This window comes from Lepidochelys kempii, chromosome 1 (genome assembly GCF_965140285.1).
Source record: "Lepidochelys kempii isolate rLepKem1 chromosome 1, rLepKem1.hap1, whole genome shotgun sequence".
NCBI classification, from domain to species: domain Eukaryota; kingdom Metazoa; phylum Chordata; order Testudines; family Cheloniidae; genus Lepidochelys; species Lepidochelys kempii.
Window position 1 is genome coordinate 243,749,841 of NC_136380.1, and position 21,386 is coordinate 243,771,226.

General features: G+C 48.3%; 1 protein-coding gene across 1 annotated transcript in view; it reads left to right on the forward strand.

Annotated features, from left to right (window-relative positions):
* LOC140901698 (sodium- and chloride-dependent betaine transporter) overlaps window positions 1-21,386 on the forward strand; it is a 78,728-nt gene that overhangs the window by 40,598 nt on the left and 16,744 nt on the right. Inside the window, exons 3-12 of the mRNA XM_073320977.2 lie at window positions 4,380-4,514; window positions 5,270-5,410; window positions 8,052-8,139; window positions 10,350-10,482; window positions 13,817-13,951; window positions 15,985-16,088; window positions 17,137-17,261; window positions 17,773-17,885; window positions 18,831-18,968; window positions 20,882-20,984. Of these exons, the coding sequence (XP_073177078.1) occupies window positions 4,380-4,514; window positions 5,270-5,410; window positions 8,052-8,139; window positions 10,350-10,482; window positions 13,817-13,951; window positions 15,985-16,088; window positions 17,137-17,261; window positions 17,773-17,885; window positions 18,831-18,968; window positions 20,882-20,984 (1,215 nt within the window). The remainder of the gene's footprint in view (window positions 1-4,379; window positions 4,515-5,269; window positions 5,411-8,051; window positions 8,140-10,349; window positions 10,483-13,816; window positions 13,952-15,984; window positions 16,089-17,136; window positions 17,262-17,772; window positions 17,886-18,830; window positions 18,969-20,881; window positions 20,985-21,386) is intronic.

Sequence of the window (21,386 nt, forward strand, 5' to 3'; positions counted from 1 at the left end):
GCAGGAGGTGAGGAACTATTGTAGCTCCTGCCCAGAGTGCCAGTTAGCGCCTTCCCCCACGGGTGCCCAATGCCCCTTTGGTTTCCATGTCCATAGTGGAGATGCCATTTGAGTGGGTGGCCATGGGCCTGGTGGGCCCGCTCCCGAGAAGTGCCGCGGGATTCCACTATGTGCTGGTCATCATTGATTATGCTGCCCATTTTCCCCTAGGCTGTGCCACTGCGGAGCACTACTGCCTGAACCATTGCTGATGAACTAGTGAAGATCTTCTCTCGAGTGGGCCTGCCCTGGGAAATCCTAACGGACCAGGGCACCAATTTCACCTCCTGGCTGTTGCAGCAGGTATGCGAGCTCCTGGGATTTAAACAGTTACACACTTCCGTCTACCACCACAGATTGACAGGCTGGTGGAACGATTCAATCGGACCCTGAAGGAGATGTTGTGCAAGTTTCCCCCAGAGGAGCGACGCCTGGGACCAGATACTCCCACCCTTACTGCTGGCAATCTGCAAGGTACCCCAGTCATCAACAAAATTTTCCTTGTTCGAGCTACTATATGGCCACCGCCCATGGGGCCTGTTAGATTTAATGTAGGAGACATGGGAGCAATCTCCATCTCCAACCCAGGGCCTCCTGAAGTATGGTCTCCAGCTCCAGGAGCACCTTGTTCAGGCTGGAACCCTAGCACACAAAAACGTAAAAGCTGCGCAGGAAGTCCAGGCACGAACCTATAACCAGGAAGCACGGGTCCATGCCTTTGAGCCAGGTGATCAGGTCCTGCTCCTCCTACCGTCGAGCGAATCGAACCTACTGGCCCTTGGGCAGGGACCCTATGAGGTGGCCCGGAAGGTCGGGCCCGTCACCTATGAGGTCCACCAGCCCGACCGGCGCAAGAAGACCCAGCAATATCATGTGAATCTATTGAAACCATGGCGAAAGCGGGAGGGCCTATTAATTAACCCTTACCCGCCAGAACCAGAGTTACGGCCCAGTGCGCCCCTGACAGAAGACCCTGCAGGCCCCCAGCTCGGCGACACACTCACAGAGGAGCAGCGAAAGCAGGCCCAATGCCTCCTGCAGGCTTTCAGGAGAACCTTTATGGTCCTACCTGGTTACATGACCCTGGTCCATCATGCCATCCCAGACCAAGCCAGGGAAGGTAATCTGCTGCACCGAATGCGGCAGGAGGTCGAGGAGGAAGTACAGGCCAGGCTAGCCCTAGGAGTCATCGAGCCGCTGCAGAGTGAGTGGCGCAGTCCAGTGGTCTTGGTTCCCAAACCTGATGCAACACGGTACTCCTGTATAGACTTCCGGGGAGTCAACACCATCTCAAGGTTTGATGCATATCCTCTGCCCCGTGTGGATGAACTGCTTGGCCGCCTAGGGGAGGCCTGTTTCATCACCACCCTCGACCTCAGTAAGGAGTACTGGCAGATCCCGCTCGACTTCATCTCCAAGGAGAAGACGGCATTCGCCACCCCAACAGGACTTTACCAATTTACCCGAATGCCCTTCTGCCTCCTTGGTGACGTTCCAACAACTAATGGATCACCTTCTATGGCCCCATCAAAACTATGCTGCGGCGTATTTGGATGATGTAGTCTACAGCTGCCAGTGGGGGGACCACCTGGAATGTGTAGCCGCGGTCCTGAGATCCTGGTGAAAGGTGGGACTAATGGCCAATCCAAAAAAGTGTCGCATTGGATGGCAAGAGGCAATGTACCTCGGATACACCATAGGGGGAGGATGAGTGAAATCCCTTATGGGAAAGGTTCAAGCTCTGGCAGCCTGGCCGCCACCGACCGCGAAACGCCAAGTGCGGCAATTCCTGGGGCTCGCCGGCTACTATCGGCGATTCATCCCCCCCGTTTGCTTCCATCGCAGCCCCCTTAATGGGACTTTTGACTAAGGACAGCCCCCGGTGCGTGCTGTGGACCCAAGAATATGAAGACGCCTTCCAGACACTCAAGGAGTGCCTCTGCCAGGAGCCGGTCCTATATAGCCCACAATTTGACTGTGACTTCATCCTCCACACGGACCTCCTTCCATCCTACCTCAGAGGTAGGGCTTGGGACCGTCCTGTCCCAAGAAGACCATCCGGTCTTGTATTAAATTATTCCCCCGCGAGAAGAACTACGCGGTAATAGCTGCAAGTGCTTCTTTCTCTAAATGGGCCTGTGACAACTTGCGGTACTACCTTCTCAGGGCCCCATTTACACTAGTCACGAACCATGCCCCACTCCAGTGGTTAACCTGAATGAAAAACAGTAGAGTAAAGTGCTGATACCTGGCATTACAGCCCTATGCTTTCGCCATCCGGCACAGGGCCGGCAAAGACCATGCAAATGCCGACTTCCTCTCCTGCCTAGGAGGGATGGAAGAGCCTGGCCTCAATGAGTGGGAGCCGGATTTGAGGGGATGTGTGTGTAGTGGGGCGGTGTGGTTCCCCATCGCCCCGGAGAGAGACGAGTCCCTCCAGACACCAGAATTGGTGGAGCCAGGGCGCTCTGAGCCTGTCCTCCCAGGGGGTCAGGCGTTGCCCCAGAAGTATAAAGTTCCAACCTCAGGGCTCACTGGGAGAGCAGCCGCCGGGGAGGCCAGACACCTCTGGCCTAGCTCACAATTGGGAAACCCCAGCGGCCTGCAGTATACCTGAGGACTGGCCCGACCTGCCCCGCGCCAGCTACCCGGAGGAGTTGCTGAGCCTACCCCTCGCCAGCTATCCCGAGGAACCCCTGGTGCTGGACCCCCCTGAGGACACCACCCTGACCCAGGTACCTCAAGAGGGGGAGTCTGGAAGTAGCCCAGGGACAGCCGACCCTAGTCTGGCTGCGACCCTGCCAGAACCCATGTCCGTGTGTTGCGGCCAGGATCCCCACTGATGCAGCAGTGTGTCTTCTGCTTGCTGCTAGGGCCCCAGGCTGGGACGCAGCGGAGTGGGAGGCCCTGCGGGTGGCAGTCTCCCCCTCTCCTAGGCCCTTTGGAACCTAGGGCCTGGGCTCACTGTGTATCTACTGATGTTGCTCAGCCCCGGCCTGAGGGCCTGACTCACCATTGCCCCGCCCTGACCTAGGGCCTGGGCTTACTGTTTATACTGTTGTCGCTCAGCCCCTGCCTGAAGGCCTGAGCACCTGACTCACCGTTGCCTCGCCCTGACCTAGAGCGTGGGTTTACTGTGTTTATTTCTGCCCTCACAAAGGCCGCAGAGGCAGATTCCCGCGGCCGAACTAATTCCCCATCTTCCCGAGTTTAATGAGGCGGTGTGGTTCCCTGCCGCCCAGGAGAGATGAGCCCCGGCTAACCTCTCTACAGGCTGTGAAAGGAGCAGCTGCCTTTAGCTGAATATGTACAGGATCTATGTTTCCTACTTCATGAACTTGGACTGATCCTGCCTGGATGTGACGGGTCTGCTCGCCCTAGGTCCCCTGCAGCTATAGTACATCTGTGTTTAGGGAATATTTTGATGTTGCTCTTTATTTTAACATTATTGGCATAAGAACAAGGGGAAATGCACTTTATTTAGACCCAATTGTTAATTATCCATCATAGGAAGGAATGTGGGTCTGCAAGACTGATTCTGGCAAGGGAGAAACTGATCTAAGAAGAACCAGATTTGCCTTTGAGAGAAGGAGCCCAAATCTTTGTTCCAAACATCTGTGTTTTTTATCAGAGGACGGGGGCAAAGGATGGGAATATATACCATTTGTTTCCTGTGTCTGATGAAGCCCTGAGGGCTGTTGTTTCAACCAGGAGGGAATGGCATTTGCCTGCCTTGTGTCTGCCCTTAGACTGAGGTGGGTGGGTTCTTAAGTGTGGAATCCAGCTGCTCTCTTTGGAAAGGCAAATTAGGAGATGGGAGAAGGAAAGGCTGGAGACTAAACCAAGATCCTGGCAGCAATTTAGAATCAACTTGAGAGAGCTGTGCTGTTACTGCTAGGTAAGGAGGACCCAGTTTGGATACAATAAGATTTCCTCTTACCTTCCCAAACCTTTGCTCAAACCGGTTTTAAAGGTTGAAAAGTATAGTCAATGTTTATTTTCTGTGGGCTTTTCTTATCTTCTTGCCTTTCTGCTCTTCCAGGTTCTGGCCAGGACCAGATGCAGAAGTGCTGAAATAGCATGAGGACGGTGGTGCTTGTGATATTTCCAGGACAAGAAGAAGAAAGCCGAGAGGCTGTTCTCTTGCAAGATCTACACAGTTTTGCAGGCCCAACAGGTCCATTTAGTTCAGATAGGCATCTACATTCAAGGGTGTTTACCTGAGCCTTGATGGTACATCTCGCTTGTTTGTGTAGCTGGTAATGAGTGGTTATGATAATGTAGAGTAGTAAAGATTCCTCCATTTGCCACCCACCCACCCACTCTCTCTCTCTCTGCAGGTGCCTTCTTCATCCCCTACCTTATCTTCCTCTTTAGTTGTGGGATCCCAGTGTTCTTCCTGGAGACAGCTCTAGGACAGTACACCAGCCAGGGAGGGATCACTGCCTGGAGGAAGATCTGCCCTCTCTTTGAAGGTGAGTCAATGAATGGGTTTCTCAGGTCCATGATGGAATTTCTGGGTCTCATAGGCTTTTGTATGAAAAATTTCAAAAGGTCTAGTTCTTGTTCTGAAGCAGAATAAAAACAAATGACCAAAACCTTGACTTTTTTTGTTAAATGGAATTCTAGTTTTCTGGACAGCCCTTTAAAACCACAGAGAATTGACCTCACAACTATTCTGAAGTTTTATGATCCCCATTTTACAGAGGGGGAAACTGAGGCAGAGAAAGATTAAGTGATTTGCTCATATTGGCATTTGCTGATATTGGCAGAGCCAGGATTAGAAGCTACCTCCTACAATCATAGAAGATTAGGGTTGGAAGAGACCTCAGGAGGTCATCTAGTCCAACCCCCTGCTCAAAGCAGGACCAACCCCAACTAAATCATCCCAGCCAGGGCTTTGTCAAGCTGGGCTTTAAAAACCAAAATGATGGAGATTCCACCACCTTCCTGACCCTATGCTTTTTCTCTGGCCTCATTCTTTGGGCATGGGATGTAGTTAGCAGTGAAAACCCTTTTTATTTCTGATTTCTCCCCCATGATGAAACACATCTGGATCTCCCACCCCCAACCTGAATCTTACAGGATTCTTTGGTGAACCAAATTGCTCATTAATCTGCCATGCCCCCAGCTCCAGTGGGATGGTTTATGGCACTATTTGAAGCTAAAGTCTGCTATATTTGGGGCTAGCCTGGGGCCATTTCCTAACCCCTGTCACTTTCCCTCTTAGGAATTGGATATGCCTCACAAGTCATTGAATCCTATCTGAATATCTACTACATCGTCATCCTATCTTGGGCTATCTTCTACCTGTTCAGCTCCTTTACTGCTGTGCTTCCCTGGGCCACCTGTGATAATCCTTGGAACTCAGGTACAACTTCAGCTAGTCTGCTTCTGGAAAGAGGATCTGGGTTTGAAAACTTTCCATCAAAACTGCTTTTTGACAGAAAATTGGGTATTTGATTAAACAAATTTTTTTGCACTGCTTGCTTTATGTGGAAAATTTTGAAATTTCATTGAAATATTCAGCTGAAAACTAAAATATTTTTTTTTCAATATGCAGTTGTGGGCCAAATAGGTGGTGTTTGGTTTCCTCATGTGCAGGGCTGGATTTACACCTTGCATGCCCCTAGGCAGCTCCCCACACCTTCCCTCGTGTCTAGGCAGCTGCGGGGCTCCCATCTCCAAGCTCCCCACCCGTGCCCGCAGGGGCTTAGAGCTCCAGAGTCTCCTGCCACCCGTGACTCGGAGCTCTGGGGCCCCTCACTGCCTATGGAGGCTGGGAGCAGCGGAGGGCCCCCTGCCACGCGTGGCAGCCAGGACCTGCAGGGTCCCCCCATGGTTTGTGGCAGCTCGGAGATCCGGGGGCCCCATTGCCCCGCAGCACCCGGGAACTGTGGGGTGATCCCCAGCCACCCGCAGCAGCTGGGAACTGTGGCAGATTAGCCACTGGGCCAATGGGGCCCATGCCCAGGGGTCCTTGTCAATTGGGGGCCCCCGGAAAAATGGGTGCTCTGCTGCCCGCCCCGGCGCTCCTGCCCAGGAGCGGCATCAGGGTGCGGGGACTTGCCCCACTCCCCTCACCCACCTGGCGCTCCTGATGGGGAGGGAGAGAAGCCCCCCATGCCCTGACCCCTCTCCCCAGCAGGAGTAGTGTGTGTGTGTGTGGGAGGGAGGGGGTGGCGGGGCAAGCCCCCGTGCTCTGACCCCATTTCCCCAGCAGGAATGTGGTGGCAGGGGGCGGGTGTCGGAGGGACTGCAGATGGAAGCGGAGGGGAGGGGCCCCCACTTGCTCTGGCCCAGAGCCCCACAAACCCCTTATATCCGCCTCTGGCCGGGAGCTCTAGGGGTCCCCGCTGCCTGGCAGCAGTCAGGAACTGTGGGGTACACCCACAGCAGCTTGGAGCTCCTAACCATTGCGGGCGGCGAGGGTACTGCCATTTTTAACTTTTAGGCATCCCGCCACCCAACCTCCTCCACCCACAGACCCCCCACTGCCCCAACACACACATACCTTCCCCACGTCCCACTGCCCAGCGCCCCTCCACAAACCCCCCATTGCCCAAAGCCTCCCCAGAGACCTACTCTCCTGTGCTCTGCCCCCTGGCTGCACTCACCAGCCCCACTGGGAGGTGACTGTGTCTGCTGGGCTGGGTGAGGAGTGCTCCAGCAGGGCTGCATGGGGCCATCTGCCACTCAGCCGGCCCTGGCCCCACCCCTGCTGGGACCTGGGAGTGGCAAAAATTGAATTTTTAGGCATCCCTAGTCATGTGCCTAATGGGAAATCCAGCCCTGCTCATGTGCCCATTCTTCTCTATGGGCTGAGTTCCCCAGCTAGACTACTTCTCCCATGATGCACCATGGTCAGGATGCAACAGCCTTCTGTCACCATGAGGAGAGACCATGGTGCATCATGGGTTAGCTAGTCTGACCAGGGAACTCGGCTCATAGTGGGAGCATGCGGCATCCAAACTACAACTCTTATGGCAGCATTTCTGAATCAAAATGTTTTGGTTTTCGATTTTTCAAAATTTTCAGCGGGGAAAAAAAGCCCATTTTCAAAGCAGCTTTAGTCTGGAGTCCTCACCCCACTCTAAGCCATGGAAGGAGCTTTTCACTGGAGCTGGCTCTCCCCTTATCTAGTGTAACAGGGTACAGCACAACCAACTCACTGCACCTCAGACCCTCAAGCATCTGGGCAGCCTCCATCACAGCAGAGAACTGTTTGTTCAATCAGTCTTTGGCTCACTCAGGCCAGGTCTCTGCTAGGAGTGCACTGTCATTATAGCTGCACCAGTGTACTGTACAGGCAAAGCACTTCTCATATGGTTGCAGCTTATACTGGCAAAATTGTGCTTTTTCCAGTGTAGCTTATTCTGGCCCGCCCTCTCATTCCCTAAGTAAAATAAGCTATGCTGGCAAAACTCTTAGTCTCAAATCAAGGTTGAATGTTTTTCTGAAAGATTTGCTCTGGGGATTATTTTGGGGAAGATCTATGGCCTGTGTCATCCAGGAAGCTAGACTGGATGGTTGCAGTGGTCCCTTCTGGCTGTGGAATCTGTGAATCTATGCAAGTTCCCCTCTCCACGTTCTTTCGACTCACAGTCCTTGACGTACCCCTGACAGGGCTCACTGCCTTCCCCAAAGGGGGATCCAACTCTCGCAGCTCCACATGCAGAGCTTTATTTGTGGGGAAAGCCAAGGAAATTACTCTCTGAGCTATCTCTTAACATTAAGTAACTTTCCAGCCTGGGTAACCATAGTTGCTGTCCCACAATACCCTGCATTCCACCACCATCTGGGTTCTGTTCGGTAGAGAGCATCCTCTTCCTGCATCCCTCTGGCTGTTCCTGGACTAGGATTCTGGCAGGGGTGGGGGGTGAGTGATGTTTTACAGGGCAGCTTGAAGTGTTTGTGTGCAGCTGGAGTGAACAGGGAGGAGGCAGGAGGGAGCACAAGGCTGAGAAGCATGAGAATTTTCCGGGCTCACCAACTTGTTTCCTCCTTTGTAGATTGCTGCGTGGACTTTCTGAATCACTCTAACTTGGAGAACTGGACAGCGCCTGCTAATGCCACCTCCCCAGTTACTGAGTTCTGGGAGTACGTACCCCGGATTCAGACTCCTCTCTCCTGAAGAGGTCACAGCAGTGTGAATACTCCAAATGGAGTCTCTGTAAGGCCAAAAAAGATGTGCAAGTGCCACATCTCGGAACCCAGACCTATGGCACGGCGCACGTCATGGGGCACATGAGCACTCTCACTGCACACGCAAACTTGCACACGGACTGGGCATACTGATTGACAGAAATCCATGGGGCACGTGGGCACTCCCTGGACACACGCTGTCTCACCCCATGCACCACACAGCCCCAGAGGTCAGACGTTGACCCTAGCCGAGAACGCTTGCACGTACGCACACGGACACGTTCTTTCTGACATGGCAGATGCACTCAACACCCGCAGGTTGTGGATACACAGGGCCTGAACACATGTTGGTAGGGCCACCCTGACAGACACCTAGTGGGCACGCATGTACGCACACCAAGTGTGATGATCTATCTAGAGCAGGAGGCCAGGTGGGAGAGGGCTGGAAGACATTCTGCAAAGATGCTCTGCGGTGAAGCAGGAAGAGACAAAGTAGCTTTTCCCCTTATTCTAATTGAGTTCCTTGTTCAGTGTTAGAGGAAAGCAACTTTTTCTGTGATTCTTTACTGCTGGGCACTTATGTACCGTGTGAAAACACCCAGAGAGCAAACAGACATAGCACCTGGGAGGAGTGCTGCAAGGAGAAATGCAGCAGAATACACTGCAGGGAATCATCCGGCACTGGCCCTAAGAGGGCGTGAACAATATGGGACTTGTAATTCAAAGGACTCGCGCTCACAACCGTGCCCCCACCCAATCTAGAGAAGTCACAGGAAGCAAGTGGGAATCAGGGGCTCAATCACAATAGCACGTTTTCATCCATCTCTTTCAAAGTGCTTTGCAAAGGTGATCCGTATCCATTATCCCACTTAGCCTGTCTGGGTATGTCTACACAGCAACTAGACACCCACGGCTGGCCTGTGCCAGGTGACTCGGACTTGTGGGGCTGTTTCATTGCTGTGTAGACATCCAGGTTTGGGCTGGAGCCTGTGTTCTAGAACTCTGCAGAGTGGGAGGGTCCCTGAGTCTGGGCTCCAGTCCGAGTCCAGGAATCTACATTGCAGTGAAACAGCCCTGCAGCTAGGGTGACCAGATGTCCTGATTTTTAAAGGGACAGTCCTGATTTTTGGGTCTTTTTCTTATATAGGCTCTTATTACCCCCTCCTCCCCCACCACCACCTATCCCAATTTTTCACATTTGCATTCTGGTCACCCTACCTGCAGCCAAAGCCTTTCGAGCCTGAGTCAGTTGGCACGGGCCAGCTGCAGGTTTTTCTTTGCTGTGTCTCAGCTTCCCCATTGGTGAAGTGACTTGTAAAATGCCACAAGAGGAGTCAGAGGAAGAGCTGGGACTTCAGTGTCAGGCTCCTGTGCTCTGGGCCCATCCATCAATAGCTACAGAAACCATTGTGATTTCAGTACAATGTTGCCAGCTACCAGGGACCCACTGAGTTTTGGGGCGGTTTTGGCCCGGAAGGCACAGAGTTGTCATAGATATTAGGGTAGTGAGAGGCTGCAGGGGAGCTGTCTGGACATGGTGGTCGGCTCTCACATGGTCCCCGTTAGGCTATGTTTACACTATGAGCGAGGGGTGTGGTCCCAGCTCTTGTAGATATACTGGTGCAAGCTCTCATTGGAGCTAGCATGCTTAAAATAGTAGTGTAGCCATGGTAGCATAGGCCATAACCATAAGTGTTCCTAGAGGGAGCCACAGAACATGGGGTGGTTGGAGGAAACAAAGTAGCCAGCAGGTGAATGGGAGCCATTGATGATACCGGGGGGCTGCAGGGGAGGCTGCTGATGGAGTGTGTCCTGCGAGGCAGCCAAAGGGATTGCAGTGATGTGAGAATGGGAGTGACTGTGCTGTGAATGCTTGGGGGCTGCAATGGGGCTATTGAGGGCTTTGGGAGAGTTGGAGAGCCCAGGCTGACTAAAGGGGAGGTGGGACTGCGGGGGCCAGGCTCCTTGGGGATTCCAGAGAGACCTGAGGCATTATGGTGACCAAGAATACAGTCTTGCTGTGAGGACTAGGGTGATTGGAAGCAGCAGTGATGGGGGAGATTGGGCAGCCGTGCTATGGGATGTGTATGAAAATTCTGGGCTGGAGGCTGTTGGAAGAGTCAAGTCTGGGATGTTAACCTTTCTCTCTCCTCCTGCACTGGCAGGAATCGAGTCCTGGGACTCTCAGACGGTATTCACAATCTGGGCACTCTGCGCTGGGAGCTGGCTCTCTGCCTCTTGCTCGCCTGGGTCATCTGCTACTTCTGCATCTGGAAAGGAGTCAAGTCCACAGGCAAAGTAAGAGCAAACTCTGTCCCCTTAGTCCCTAAACCTCCTCCTAGCTGCCATTATATCTCTTCTCCACCTTCTTAGCCTTCTCCATGATACAGAGAGAGAAGAAGAAAGGAGGCAGGGACCACACAAGACATAGGGCCATACTCAGATTGGCATGGGTGGGTGCAACTGCATTGAAGTCACAGCTGCTTATGCTGGGTCTGAATTTACTCCATTATGAGAAGAGCAAAGAAAGTCAATCAAACAGAGAGGAGACAAGGGAAAGTGCTTAGAAGAAATGGTGAAATCCTAGACCAGCACTGTCCACTGTAAAGGTGAAATTTTATGAAAGATGCTGCTTCACCATTCGCAACACACAATCATCCAGTTGCTGATGCACAGTTCCCAAGTGGTCTGGTGGCTTTTGCAACATTAGCTTGTTTTACTGTCAAATCTCCAATCACCAATAATAAATACCAGAGCTGAGTGAATAACCCACTAGAAATAATCTCCTTAGGGGATTCTACTCAGTTACTTCCCATTTCCTCATTATTTGTAATTGCTCAGTTTGGGGTTTTTTGTCTTTTTTTTTTCTTTAACTCAATGGATTGCTCACAAACAGGGTGCTGCTGTGAGCATTCCACACTCGATATTGAAAATTTGAGCTGGCCTGGCTGGTTGTGATTGCATAAGTCACATGTTATTGTTTCTATTCCTGGATTGGATGAGCATAACATATTTCACATGGGAGGCCTAAAGAAGCCACTTGGGCTTTAATGGTGCAGGGCTGGAATATAACCCCCTGAGCAGTGGTGAGGGTTATACTACTGAGGGTTGGTCTTGCACATTTCTAGAGGACGTGTGACAATCACTGAGGTGTGAGTGACCAGTTTCTTCAATCCCCTTCTTCCATAAAAGATGTTTCCCACTATTTGCTCTCTCTCCATCCACGAAGCTCCCATCACTCTCACCTTTTTTGCCGGTACAGGTATTGGGACACATCCTTCACAATAGACACATCTCTTTAGTTCTGCATCAGTGAGCTGCTGAGTCCACAGGGCTGTCTTCATCTCCCATATTTACAATCTTTTTACCACTGTGCTCCTTGGCTCAACTTTCATATGGGAACGTGTGGAGCCTGCAAGACTCTTTGCCTTTAATGGAAATGTACTGAATTGCTCTCTCCTGCTTGCTGCATATGTGTGGAGACACAGAGAACTCAATTAAAATCCATGTCTCCTGCCCACTCGTCTCTCTTTGCACTTAAGAAAACAATCAAATAGTGAAGTATAAATATACAGATTTAAAATGATGTTGAAAAATTGGAAAGGTTTCAGAAGAGCTACAAGAATGATCTGGTGCCTGGAAAATCTGTCTTACAGTTAAAGCTGACCAGGAAACGGTTTTCCTGTCCTGTGACAATTTTTGAGATTTCAAAAAACTTTTCCCATCCTGAATCAGGACAAAAGATCAAAATAGTAAAAATTTTCACAAACTGAGAAAAAAAAATTCAATTTGGGTCAATTGAAACACTAGTTTCAATAATTTTGCAATGTTTCATTTCTATTACAAGTTTTCAAATTTTTTTTTTACTTCCATTAGTTTAGCTTTCTAACCCGAAAATTGTTTTGAACTGGTAAGCCAGAATTTGTCATGTTGGCAATTTTGATACTTTTTATATAAAAAAACATTTTGAGTAGAGATTTGTGGAAACCGACCCTTTTCCATGAAAAGTTTTGGTTTTGGCAAATCCGCATATTTTGATGGGCAAAAATAGTTTGATCAAAAAATTTCCAACCATATCTATTGACAGTGAAAGACTAAAAAAAGCTCAAGCTATTTATCTTAACAAAGAGAATGTTAAGAGGTGACTTGATCAGTCATAAGTATTTACATGGGCAGAATATTTCTGACAGGAGATGGCTCCTTAATCTAGCAAAGCCATAGCAAGATCCCACGGTTGTCAGCTGAAGTTTGACCAATTCAGACAAGAAATAAGGTGCAAATGTTTAACAGTGAGAGTAATTAACCATTGGAGCAATATACCTAGAGGAATGTGGTGGATTCTCCATCATTCCAAGTCTTTAAATCAAGACTAGGTGTTTTTCTACAATAAATGTTCTACCTCAGTCAGAAGTTATGAGCTTAATGAAGAAATTACTGTGTGAAATTCTATGACCTGTGCTATGCACGAGGTCAGACTAGATGATTGTAATGGTCCCTTTGCCTTAAAATCTACTAATCTGATGGGATGCTGTCAAGTAATTTAACTGTTCTGCTCTGTTTCTCACTGTCAGAAAAAGTTGTGCGTTGGCATATTATGAACAAGCAGTGGAGAGTTCACAGAATCTCTTCAAAAGTACATACCTTGGTTTAATATTTGCAGTGGTGTAAGATTATTTGCAGAGATCACCTACAGAACTTTGTAGTCAACAGAAAGTCAACTCTTGACTGAAAGTTCATTTTTAATAGTCAATACTTAAAGGCCCGGTACCAGTACCTTAATGGTTACTAGAGGTGGGAGAATAATTCATATGAAAAGTCTGAATGAGTAGTTTTTTTAAAACCAGTTCACTTTGGCCACATTTGTTTTCCTTTTGTGTTTACTTTCCTCATACTTGGAATAAATCTGGTTTACTAGCATAAATGTTCACAAAAAGTGAATTTCAGAGACAAATTTCAGTGCCAGCAGTTCTTGTATGTTCCTCCAATTAGGGAACAGAAACAGTACCATCTGACTTATTTGACCAATCACAGTCAAATAACATAGTTTGACGTTTGAATATTTGCTATCAATCCATAGCATAAACAAAAATTCAAAAGGATATTATTTGAGTGAATCTGAATAATGAATACATTTAGGGAAATTGCAGCTTGCTCACTGATATTCAGTTCCACAAGCAGAAAAAGGGGCTTAGCTTAATGATGAATGACTCCAACAGTTCTCAAAACCAATCCATTTCATTTTCAAAACAAAAAAGGGGACAGGAGGGCTTTACAAAAACTGTGGTCAAGGCTTTCAAAAACACGTCAAGATTTTGGGGGCTGTCAGATTCAAGTTGAGATGCCTTAAAGAGGCTCAATTTTTCAGTGTAGTGAGCAATCACTCTTTGAAAATCAGGCCTCTGCCGGGTGTCTCAAATTCCTGCCCTGCGCCCCTCAAATTCACTGCTCACTTTTGGAAATCTTGGCCACGAATAAAAATATTTTCATGGCCTTTAATTAGAATTCAGTGACAGCAGAAGCTTTGGGTTTTTAAAAGCTCAGGTGTTGTTAATAATAGAGTTAGGGGATTTGCTTTGGATGTATAACCTATAGGGTGACAAGGTCCCCTTTTTATCCTTCTCTCTGCTTCCAGGTTGTTTACTTCACCGCCACATTTCCCTACTTGATGCTTTTTGTCTTGCTGATTCGAGGGGTCAGCCTGCCTGGTGCTGCTGAGGGGATCATGTTCTATCTGAAGCCAGACATTTCCAGGCTTGCAGACCCGCAGGTGAGTGAATACAGCCTGATAAAGTAGGGTGTGGAGAGACTCCAACAAAGTGGTAGTGATGGGAAAAGCAGGGGTCCAGCACCTTGCAGGATCAGGCCTTAATTGATGGCTATCTAGATCAGGTTGGACTGACAAAATATTGAGGCCTCTTTAAAAGGGTTGATGGGGGAATCTCGGCCCAGCACAAATACTGCCTTTTTGTCAGTGTATTTTAAACATATGGATGTGTTAGGTCATTGCCATTTAGGGGCCTGGCAAATGCAGAAGCATCTATTAAATATTCAGTGTATGACAGATGGTTTTGTTGAGCCTTAAGTGAAATGATGATGAACAAAAGGGGAAAAAATCTCTCTCTTCATTCTCTCTGGCTCAGCTTGAGCTTTTCTTGTAAGAGGCTGGAGCTTTCTCAGGGAGACCAGCTTCTTAGTATAAGAGAAACTGCAGTAGGTGTGTAGGTAACTATCAGAGCTATAAATGGTTGGTTTTTATAAACAGGAGTCCCTTTATTCTGAGATTTGGCATTTCTGGCATTTGCTGTGAAATCAGCACCTTCTTGCAGAATTGTGCTCCGGAATCTCTGCTTTAATTTAAAAAAAACATTATGTTTCTAATCCTGATCCGTATTGGGGGAAAAAAACTTGAAACTGTGTAACTTGCATTCAGTGTTAGTTCCCCGAGTTTGCAGATAGCCTGAAATGATAGTTTCGAGAAGTGTGAACTGCCCAATGCATCCCAATGGGATGTTAATTCTGAGACCTAACGGTGAGTATTTAAATGTTATTTATTTCACTGCTGATCATTGTAGCAGAAGCATTCAGCTAATGTGCTTTTCCCACAATCTCAAACTGCCTTCCGCCTCTTCCAGGATGGCAAAAGGCCCAACTGCCCCCTACCGTTTAGGGGACAGCAAGGATACTGGACAAGGTTTTCTTTCCTGGCTGTTAACTTGCTATTAAGGTCCTTCCCTGGCTGTTTGGAAGATGCTGAGCACTGCAGCCCATCTTTTGTGGCTCTGTGTACTAGCATCACACAAAGTGAGAGAAAGTGCTATCAATACAGTGATAGTGGAGGAGGAGCCAGTGGCTGAAGGCTGAAATAAACGACAAACTCTGCTGCTCTCGTTGGGTGCCAGGATGAGTTAATGAAAACCATGGTGGTGATGAGATACTATGAACCCAACATCTCCTGGCTGCTCCCGTTGTCCTGATCTTCCTCCACCCTGATGTGTAGTGAATACCCCCGGTGGTGTGGTGTCATATAAAGGTTCTATTGGCACTTGTTTGGGATGGCTTTGTGAGCTACTCATGGTTTTTTCACTCCCAAGCAGCTAAGTGACCTCCAACTTGTGCTGGTACAGACTTCATACCATGCCACATCCCCACACACCCTCTCTGTACAGTCTGTGGGCACTTTAGCTTAGAAAAAATGAATGGTGATCTAGCCCCCTGAATCAGTGCCTCTGGGGGAATGGATGATGACAGCCCTCTTGGAATATGCCCTCTGTCAGGGTAGCTGGTGAAGGACAGATTATGCAACAGACACCCAAGGGTAGTCAATTATTTTTTGTCAAGGTCCAAATTTCTTGGTCAAGGTCCAGACTCCAGAGAAATATTTTCACACCTCAATAACAATAATGATGATAATAAGTAAATAAAAATATGTTGTCTGTTCAAAAGTGTCTGGCAGTCCAGATTTGGCCCATGGTCTGTCTATTGACTACCCCAGCCTGAGGGCTTAAAAATCACTCTCCGTTCCCTACTCAAATCCATTCTTCCTTGGACTATTTGAGAGAAGCTGTTGGGGTCCAGAAGGAAAATCCTCCCTTTTCATGGTGAAACCTTCATTCCAGTCTCCCAAGCTGGGACGATCAATCCAGAGACATGTCACACCTCGTATGGATTCTTCCCTTCTCTGCCTGATGTGGATTTCTCCATGTCTGACAGGGTGATTCCCCAAAGTGTGTGTACTCTGATAGGACTTAACCATTTATTTCCTTAGCCATGGCTGGAAATCCCTGTCCATTTCTGTTCTAGGTGTGGATGGATGCAGGCACTCAGATCTTCTTCTCTTATGCTATCTGCCAGGGGTGCCTGACAGCCTTGGGCAGCTACAATAAGTACAATAACAACTGTTACAGGTAGGAGCAGCCTGTGCCCCTTTCTCTCCCTCTCACATCCAGCTGAGGGCCCTGTGGGCAGCTGAGCAGACTGTAGTTGGAGCTGTGGCACAATCAAGGGTGGGGCCTAGGCCATTTCGTCCTATGCTCTTGTCAGCTCTCACAAGCTAGGCAGGGCTAAGCGACTGGATAGGAGACTACCCAGGAAAACCCAGGGGCTACAAGAAATGCCTTTGGTGGCTCTGCTGGTGGCACTCTTCCATCTGGGTCAGGGACAGAGGGCACGGGGCTCCTGGAGGTGCCATTGTTGTGTTGATATGGGTATTGTAAAATGTTACCTGATATGGAAATAAGATTTAGTGATGCATGTGGCCAAATTCAGTTCAGTTTGGGTCTGGGTCTGATCTCGGGGGAATCACACCAAATTCACAGTGGTCTAAAGAAGAGGAGAATCTGGCCCATGGCATCAAATGCCTTATTAAAATCCCGGGCCCTTTAGTGTGCCCTGTGTGTGTTTTAATTCTATCAGAAAGAGCAACAGAAAGGCTTGTCTGGGATGACAGGTTCTTTTTCATCCAGTGCTTATTGCTCCTAGTTCCCTTTTCCTCTCGGGCCTGATCCCCAGCCCATTCAAGTCAATGGGAGTCTTTCCATTGGTTTCAGAGGGCTTTGGATCGGGACCCTTGTTATTTAAGGATCTTTTTTCTCTCAATATTTGTTCCATTGCTCTACCCTCATATGATGATTCCTGTTGCCCCTTGTTGTGCCAAGTCCCTAGTGACTTCACTGGGACATCCAGCTTACAATATCTTGCTGCAGCCTTCTGTCATTTTTATTGCCAAGTATAATCATATAGCTCTTGTAGTGCCATGGGTCAAGGCTGTAGGCTGTCAAGTTCTGTTTTGGGCTGTTGGCCTCTGGAGGAGTCTCAGGCTAGTGTTAGTGTAAGCAAATGAATGGATTCCTGTCCCATTCAGAAAGCTGAGCACAAAAGCAATTGCCCAAAGTGGTAAATTTGCAGAGGAAAACAATGCCGTCTCTGTGTCTCTCTTTGGTTCTTCTCCAACAGGGACTGCTTCATGCTATGTTTCCTAAATAGCGCCACCAGCTTTGTGGCTGGCTTTGCTATCTTTTCTGTGCTGGGCTTCATGGCACAAGAACAGGGCGTGCCCATTTCAGAAGTGGCCGAGTCAGGTAGGTGCTTTCTAAATGTGGCAGGGCCAAAAGGAAAACTTAAAGCATGAGTGGACTTTTTAGGAACTGACATCTTTGAATATGAAGCCAACCCATGAGGTTATCAGTGCTGCTACCTTGAACCAACCCTAAATCCTCTGTAATTGCTAGTGTCCCCAGTCCAGTTGCCCAGAAAGAGCCTCTGCCTATTCTGCAGACTCAGAGGCCCTGGCTTCTGTCGTCCAGAACCACTGCTTTATTCTCTGCTATCCTGATGCACTTAGTTCCCCTGTCCAGAGCCAGAGCTGCATTCCCTGTTGTTTTGAAATCCTTGATTCTTCTTTCCAAAACCAGCCGCTCAACCCGTGTCAGCAGTCATTATCCTGTGTGTCAGTGACCATTGCACAATACATGCTGGGGAGGTGAGGTCTTGGCAGGCTAAGTTTTTTAAACAGCACATCAAACTGGTCTCTGTGTTGCTGGGTTGTATTGTTGGGGAAACCTCATTCTTACTCAGCTGTCTGATTGGCAGGTCCCGGCCTAGCATTCATTGCGTATCCAAAGGCTGTAACGCTGATGCCTGGGCCTCAGCTCTGGTCCTGCCTATTCTTCCTGATGCTGATCTTCCTGGGACTGGACAGCCAGGTACAGTAAATAACCCTCCTCTTTCCCTCTAACTCCAAAGTGTCTGTCACATATTTAAGAGCCTTGTGTAGTTCATAGCTCGTGGGTGGGAAATGGTGATGTGTCTCTCAGCCATCTGAAACACCTGTCACACATCCATGTTACTACTTCAGAAGGATAATACCTAGAGCTGACCAGTACATCCCAGCAGCCAGCTGGTGTCAGGTGTTACTCCTTAACAGTGACCTGCAGCACCTGAACCTTCCAGCATAAGCCTCTGACAATCCAGTGACAATCAGCAGCCGCACTTCTTTGTCCTTCCCACCAAGTCTGCCCTTAGGGGATAGCAGTCATCCCTCATGAACCAGGCACTTTACTACAAATTTTGCATAAATATCCTCTAAGTTCACGAGGCCTCCTTTTGTACTGTGACAATCCCGTTCGGTAACTGTAGTTTGATGGCAGCTCCGACTGTACGACGAGTGTTCTCGATTCCAGGTGTGACTTGTGACCTGCAGTACTGTCTCCTGGCTCCGGAGTAGCTGGTTCCTGGCAGTAACTTCTTTTCTACCACAGTGGTTCCTTGTGACACATAATTCATTTCTTGATAACCCTTTGTAGCGAGGTGCAATTCCCTTCTTGTCTCCATGTTCCGTGTGTCATTTCTGTTGTACCTCAACATCCTCTCTACTCCAGGTGCAAGGCTTGTGATAATCTCACTCAATTCCAGATGTGGTTCCTGTCATTCCTCTGGGGTGCTCAATTCCTGATGTTGCACCTGTGGTAATTCCACTTCCTTTGGGACTCAGACACAGCTATGCCTCCCTGTTTCCAAGAAGTTCATGCTTCAGGTGTAGGAAAAAGAGGAGAGAGACTAACTGAGTGGAAGAATAGAAGTGGGAAAAGGATGGGTGGGGAAAGAGAGACATTTAGGTCTTTGGTTTCTTGACATGAATTCTTCTGCAGTTCGTCTGTGTTGAGAGCCTGGTGACAGCCATTGTTGACATTTACCCAGAAGTTCTCCAGAAGAAAGGGCACCGGGAGTTGCTGATCCTGGCCGTTGCAGTCATATGCTACCTGCTTGGCCTGATGCTAGTCACTGAGGTAAGAAGGGAAGTACATGGTGGGGGAAGAGGGATGTGGACTTGTCTGGAACAGTATTATGTGCAGTAAGTTTGTATTTCACACTGTTAGTTATTCTCTCTCTCTTTAGCTTAGTTTATTAGCTGGTGCATATCAGAACCAGTAGTTCTTCTTTCTTATATAGTGCCAGTTGAGATGTTGTCCTACTCTATAGCTGAGCCTTCCTCTGGAGTATGTCTCAGAGATAACCTAGCACCAGGGAAGGGCCACCTGAAAGGAACTTTGTATCCAAACTCCAGTCCTGATGGCTCTCAGATCAAAAGTAGATGAGCTACACATGAGATGTGAATGCTGCCAGTCTTTGCCATGATGGAGGTCTTCCAAGGGAAGGCACAGTTGGCTGGCCATCATCTGTGGAAAACAGGACTGAGGGTACGAAGGCTGTTGATAGCAGGTCCTAGACTAAGTTAGAGCAATGGCGCTCAACTTTTCCAGACCACTGTACCCCTTTCAGGAGTCTGATTTGTCTTACCTACCCACAAGTTTCACCTCACTTAAAAACTACTTGCTTACAAAATCAGACATAAAAATACACAAGTGTCACAGCATGCTGTTACTGAAAAATAGCTTACGTTCTCATTTTTACCATACAATTATAAAATAAATCAATTGGAATATAAATATTATACTTACATTTCAGTGTATAGTATATAGAGCAGTATAAACAAGTCATTGTCTGTGTGAAATTTTAGTTTGTACTGACTTCGCAAGTGCTTTTATATGTAGCCTGTTGTAAAACTAGGCAAATATCTAGATGAGTTGATGTACCCCCTGGAAAACCTCAGAGTATCCCCAGAGGTAAGTGTACCCCTGGTTGAGAACCACTGATTTAGAGGAAAGAAGTCACTGATAGCTGCTCCCCACACTCTGGAGACACCAGGATCTTGCTATTTGATACAACCCGTAATCTCTCTTAGATGGCATTCCTGCAGTCATCTGAAAAGTCAGAGGTCCTTGCTGAGATTTTACTTGGGAGAATTCTCGCAGAAGGCAATAGGAGCTTTGCCTGAGTAAGGACTGGGTGAAAACTGCATCAGGACTTCAGGACCTATCTAACTTCCCTGAGGCTTTTACACAGTGCCCATCACTGAGGGATAATCTAAACATTGCACAAAGGTGGCCCAGTGTTCGGTGGGATTAATAGGAAAGCTTTTTTTCTGTCTCAGTGGCCATTCAAGGGGTTGATAATTTTTGAATGTATCTGCTCCACGTTTTTCTTTTATTGGAGGTGCTATTTTCTTGTCAAGACAAGGTGTGAGAATATGAGAGAGAGTCAGATGCTACAAATAGTTCTCCTGGGAGTAGAACAAGGGCTCAGGCCACCATACTGTCATTGCACAACAGAGAGCCAGAGGCCGTTGCCCCCACAGGGCTTCCAACTGTGCTTGGGACCCTTGCAACATGTAGAGATGGGCTCAAACTAGAAACCTGGCATCTAAACATACTGAACTTCAGAGTAGTTCATACCTGGATCTAAACTTTATGGCGTATGCCTGAAGCTCAACATAGCCAAGGACCACATTCAGAAACAGTGCTAGAAACTTGCCAGGGAGAATGGTCTATAGCAGTGTTTAAAAACATCCAAACCCCTGTTCTCTGTGGATACTGAAATCATGCTATGAAATGATTGGGAAACCTCATTCTGGACTCATGCCTGACGATCATTAGGGCATGGTGGTACCTAGCATAGTTAGTTTCCTAGTGTGGACAGGCTGAGAGACAGAAACCTCCTCCTATGCCCCTTTGCTCTGTGCGCAGTTCCCCTGTCCCTCAGCCTTATTTTTATATTTGTACAAATTCCATTCAAGCCATTTTCTCTTGCACATTCCCTTTTGCTGAACCCTCCATGTCTCCTCTTTCTCTGCCTGACACAGGGTGGAATGTACATCTTCCAGCTGTTTGATTATTATGCTGCCAGCGGTATGTGCCTACTGTTCCTGGCCATTTTTGAAGTCATCTCTATTGGCTGGGTGTATGGTAAGTGTAACACAAGGATGCAGGCTGTTGTGGAGGGATGGGAATAGCCGTGTCAGCCCCAGGGAAAAGCAGGAGTGCCTCGTGCTTCTGATTTAATCTGTTCACCCATGGGATTCCTCAGTCCCCATACACTTAGTGTTGGAATGATTCTTATCTCTGCTCTGAAAGGGATTTTCCCAGGAAAAGAAGTGAATTCAGTCTTCCTGCTCATTCAGGCATAGGTTCTGTCTCCCATGCTCTGTGCTGGTCTGCCAGTGGACCTCTAGGCCTTTCTAGCTGACACAGACTATACTTACTTAGAGCAGAAGAGGATTCTCCACGTAGGAGTGGCAGTGGCTGCCATTTTATGGCTGACCTGTTATGCGATCTCCCTATGTCTTTCTGTTAATTTAATCCTGACAG